This window comes from Chondrus crispus, genomic scaffold (assembly GCF_000350225.1).
Source record: "Chondrus crispus Stackhouse genomic scaffold, scaffold_842, whole genome shotgun sequence".
NCBI classification, from domain to species: Eukaryota; Rhodophyta; class Florideophyceae; order Gigartinales; family Gigartinaceae; genus Chondrus; species Chondrus crispus.
The window spans coordinates 1-4357 of NW_005178880.1; the positions used below are offsets into that span (position 1 = coordinate 1).

Sequence of the window (4357 nt, forward strand, 5' to 3'; positions counted from 1 at the left end):
CTACATTCGCCCATTGCCGGACAACATACTCGCCGCCACCGTTGCTGCTGCCATTGCCGTCCTACTGGCGACAGTATGGACCTTATCATGCCTACATTCGCCCATTGCCCGACAAAATACACCTGCGCGTTGAGCTCCTGGTGATTGTCGGCGGCGTGAGGGTACGGCACCAAAATGGCGGGCTTTTTGGCCACCATGACTTCGGCGAGAGTCGTCGCCCCGGCTCGGCACACGACCAAATCAGCTTGCCGGTAGGCGGCGGATACATCGTCGATGAACTCGTGGACTTCGGCCGAAAGACCAGCATGGGCGTAGCCCTTTTCGACAAGTTCACGGTCTTTACGACCGGTTTGATGGACAACGTGCAATGTGGGCTGCGCCTGACTCAAGGTCGCGGCCGCTTCGACCATTCGGAGGTTCAAGGCATGAGCCCCCTGGGAGCCGCCCAAAACCAAAACGCGAAACGGCGCCCCTTCTTCAACGGCTTCGGGTGGCCTTAAGAAGTTCTCAAGAAGCTGGCGGCGAATCGGATTACCGAGCCGCTGCACTTTGCCTTGCGGAAAGTAGTCGGCGCTGCCGTCGAACATCACGTAGACGGCATCGACCATTCGTCCCAAAATTCGGTTGGTCACGCCCGGTACGGTGTTTTGCTCCAACACGGCGGTCGGCACCCCGCATAAACGCGCGGCTAAAATGGCCGGCCCCGAGGCGTATCCGCCGACGCCGACCGCAACATCCGGGCGAAAACGCCGAACGAGTTGCATCGACTGCCACAAAGCCCCGGGCAATTGCATGAACCCTTGCATCCGCTTGCCGAGGCCCGTGCCCTTGAGGCCGCTGACCTGAATGAGTTCCAGCGGAAATCCGAGTTCGGGAATCACGCGCGCTTCCAGGCCACGGCGGGTTCCGACAAACAAAACCTCGTTGTCAGGATGGCGGGTGGTGATCTCCTCCGCCAAAGCCACGCCTGGATATAGATGGCCCCCGGTGCCGCCGCCCGCGATCATGATCTTCACGCGGCACCTCGTGGACCTTCGGCAATGCGTTGTTCAGCCGACGCGCGCAACAACAGGCCTAATGCAACCATCGTGATCAGCAAGGATGAGCGGCCGTACGAAACGAACGGAAGCGTGAGGCCCTTGGTCGGCAAAAGCGCCGTCACCACCGCCATGTTCACGATGGCCTGCACGCCGAGCCAAGCCGACACGCCGTAGGCGATAAAGCAGGGAAAGCGGACCGAAAGCCGACTTGCGACCCACAATCCGCGGCCCGCGATCACAGCAAATGCCAGCACCGTTGCGGCCACACCGATGAACCCAAGCTCCTGCCCCAACACCGCGAACACAAAGTCCGTGTGGGCTTCGGGCAAAAAGAAGAGTTTTTGTTTGCCGGCGCCCAGCCCCAATCCGAACGGGCCGCCGGAGCCGAAGGACACCAGGGATTCGTAGACCTGATAACCAATACTCCGTCGGTGGGCTTCCGGTTCGAGAAACACCCGAAGTCGAGCCCACGCGTGCGGCCGGGTCATGACGTAGTGCATGGCGACCGGCAGTGCGCCCACCACCGCCAAAATCAGGTACGAAATCCGCGTGCCCGCCACGAAGAGCATCAACCCCAAGACGGCGTAAATGACCGCGCTGGTGCCGATGTCCGGCTGCAACAGAACCAGCAAAACAACGGCGCTGGTCACGACGACGTGCGGCACAAAACCGACCGAAAAACTCGAGACCCGCTCGCGCTTTTTCGCGAGTGAATGCGCCAAATAGACAACGATCGCGAGCTTCGCGAGTTCGCCCGGTTGAAAACGAATCCCGGCCACCGAGAGCCAGCGCAACGCACCGTTCACGCGCTTGCCTAAACCCGGAATGTACACCGCGATAAGGAGCAACACCGACAGCGCGAGCAAGGGGTAAGCGAACTTGCTCCAGGTTTCGAGCCGAACGCGGAGTACAACCGCGACCACAACGAGGCCTAAGGCGACCACACCCAAGTGCCGAAACAAGTAGGCTTGCGGATCCCCGCCGCCGGCGTGGGCGCGCACCGCGCTGGCGCGGTAGACCAACACAGTCCCCAGACCGAGCAAAAACACGGCGGCCACCGCAATGTATGGGTCCACCGCCCGCGCGATATCGCCGGGTTTGATATGAGCCGGCACAGGGAGTGTCGTTGGCTCGAGGACTTCGTCGTCTCGTCTCACGTGGACTCCTCCGACTCGCTTAGGGCTAAAACCGCCTTCTTAAACGCGTCGCCGCGCTCTTCGAAGTTGTTGAACTGATCGTAGGACGCGCATCCGGGTGAAAGCAGCACTGCATCACCGGCCTCAGCAAGCTCGGCTGCACGAACAACGGCGGCGTCGATCGTCCCCACCCGTTCGGCGTCGAGGAACATCGGGGCCAGCAGGTCGGCCGCCGCGCCGACTAACAGGACTTTGCGCAACTCAACCTCCGCGGCCAGAACGTCATCCCAAGGCGCGCCCTTATCTTTGCCACCCAAAATCAAGACCACGGGGCCACTCATGGCGTCGAGCGCAGTGCGCACGGCCGCGGGGTTCGTCGCTTTGGAATCGTTGTACCAGGTCACACCGCCGGCTTCGCTCACGCATTCCAGTCGATGCGCCAGGCCTTGGAAGCTCTGCAAACCACGTTGCACGGCCTCCGGCGACACATCCAGATGCCGCGCACACTCAATGGCAGCGGCGGCGTTTTCAAGCCCGTGTAGACCAATGAGCGCGGCAGATGTTGGACGGTAGACTTCGGTCTCGTCTTTCACCGTACGGATAATCGAGCCGTCCTCCTGACCGCACGCGCCTCGCGGACCGGCAAGGTCGGATTTGGGCAATCGCGAAAACCACCGTGTCGCGCCGCCGAGCCGAATGCCTGCGTCGGCGCAGACACTGTCTTTGGCGTTGAGAACGGCGACGCCGCCAATCCGACGTCGTTCGAGCAACCTGCGTTTCGCTGCGGCATAGGCATCAACCGATTCGTAACGCTCCAGGTGGTCGGGCATCAGGTTGAGCCAGCACGCCACATCGAATTGCGCATCGACGATCGACTCAAGCTGGTACGACGACAGCTCCACAACCGCGACGTCGTATCCTTCGGGGTTCAGGGCTAAACGACTGAGGGGCTCACCCAGATTGCCGCCGGCGAAAGCCTTCAGCCCGCCCTCCTGCAGCATGTGGGCGACCAGCGATGTGACAGTCGACTTGCCGTTGCTGCCGGTGATGCCGATCATCGGTAAACGGATGAGCCACGATGCAAGCTCGACTTCACCAACCAAGCGGCCTTCGGTCACCGCCGGCGCGAGCTCTTCGAGGACACGCGGTACGCCTGGCGACAAAACCACCAGTTCGGATGCCTCGAGGCCTTCGGCAGTCAGGGGCCTCAGTGCGTTTTTGCCCAGCTGCTGCTGAATCGCGGGCGAAAGCTGGTCGCGGGGTTTGTCATCGAAGAAGGTCACCGCGGCGCCGCGCGATTCGAGAAGATCGCGAGCGGCCAACCCGCTGAGGCCGACGCCGACAACCGCGGCGTGTTCGACCTCGCCCCGAACGAAGCGGTCCTTCAGCGCGTACGCCCGAGCTCGGGCACGCATCGCAGGCGCAAAGGGTTGAGAGCGGGTCGACACAGCGGTGGTCCTCATCGCAGCTTCAGCGTCGCCAATCCGGCGAGGGCTAAGAGGACGGACACAATCCAAAACCGGACAATGACTTTCGGTTCGGGCCATCCTGCGAGTTCAAAGTGATGGTGCAGCGGCGCCATCCTGAAGATGCGTTTTTTGCGAAGCTTGTAGGAACCAACCTGCAAGATGACGGACATCGCTTCGGCGACGAAGACGCCGTGAATCACAGCGCTGACGATTTCGTTTTTGGTCACGATGGCGAGCGCGCCTAAGGCGCCCCCCAGCGACAGCGAGCCCACGTCACCCATAAACATCTCGGCCGGGTGCGCGTTGTACCAAAGGAAGCCAAGACCGGAGCCGCACAACGCGCCACACAAGATCGCAAGCTCAGCTGCGCCGGGCGTATGAGGAATCCGCAAGTAGTCCGCAATATTGAGACCCGACAACGTGGCGCCGCTCGCGTAGGCTAAAATGCCAAACACACTGCCGCTGATCACGGTCGGGACGATCGCGAGACCATCGAGGCCGTCGGTCAGGTTCAGCGCATTGCTCGTGGCCACAAGGACCAGCAAAGCAAACGGGATGTAGAGCCAGCCGATGTCCGGTGCGAACAAGGCCGGCTTAACAAACGGGAACGTGAGTTCGGTCGAGTACGGCGTCGCCCAAAACAGGTAGAGCATCGCCACGGTGCCGAACAACGCCTGGCCGATCAGCTTGTAGCGGCCAGGCAGCCCTTTCG

General features: G+C 61.7%; 3 protein-coding genes across 3 annotated transcripts; all 3 read right to left on the reverse strand.

Annotated features, from left to right (window-relative positions):
- CHC_T00009362001 (Glycosyltransferase fragment, family GT28) lies at nucleotides 1-1007 on the reverse strand (the record flags this gene model as incomplete). Its single annotated transcript, XM_005712341.1, has 1 exon — nucleotides 1-1007. A coding segment is annotated over exon 1 (1007 nt), but the record flags the coding sequence as incomplete, so codon positions are not given.
- A 1186-nt stretch (nucleotides 1008-2193) lies between these two features.
- On the reverse strand, nucleotides 2194-3177 carry CHC_T00001068001 (hypothetical protein). Its single transcript, XM_005712342.1, has one exon. The coding sequence runs from the start codon at nucleotides 3175-3177 to the stop codon at nucleotides 2194-2196; it is 984 nt and encodes a 327-aa protein (XP_005712399.1).
- Nucleotides 3178-3635: 458 nt separating this feature from the next.
- Nucleotides 3636-4298, reverse strand: CHC_T00001069001 (hypothetical protein). The gene is made up of 2 exons (XM_005712343.1): nucleotides 4058-4298; nucleotides 3636-4009 (listed from the first exon to the last, which is right to left on the reverse strand). The coding sequence occupies exons 1-2, from the start codon at nucleotides 4296-4298 to the stop codon at nucleotides 3636-3638; spliced, it is 615 nt and encodes a 204-aa protein (XP_005712400.1).
- Nucleotides 4299-4357: the final 59 nt, after the last annotated feature.

Bases quoted from the DNA above. Each gene is read 5' to 3' on its own strand.
- CHC_T00001068001 (XM_005712342.1), bottom strand. From the start codon at position 3,177: ATGCTGCAGGAGGGCGGGCTGAAGGCTTTCGCCGGCGGCAATCTGGGT.
- CHC_T00001069001 (XM_005712343.1), bottom strand. From the start codon at position 4,298: ATGCTCTACCTGTTTTGGGCGACGCCGTACTCGACCGAACTCACGTTC. The intron at 4,010-4,057 runs GTCTCAATATTG...CGCCCGGCGCAG, and splicing joins GAGCGGCGCCACGTTGTCGG to CTGAGCTTGCGATCTTGTGT.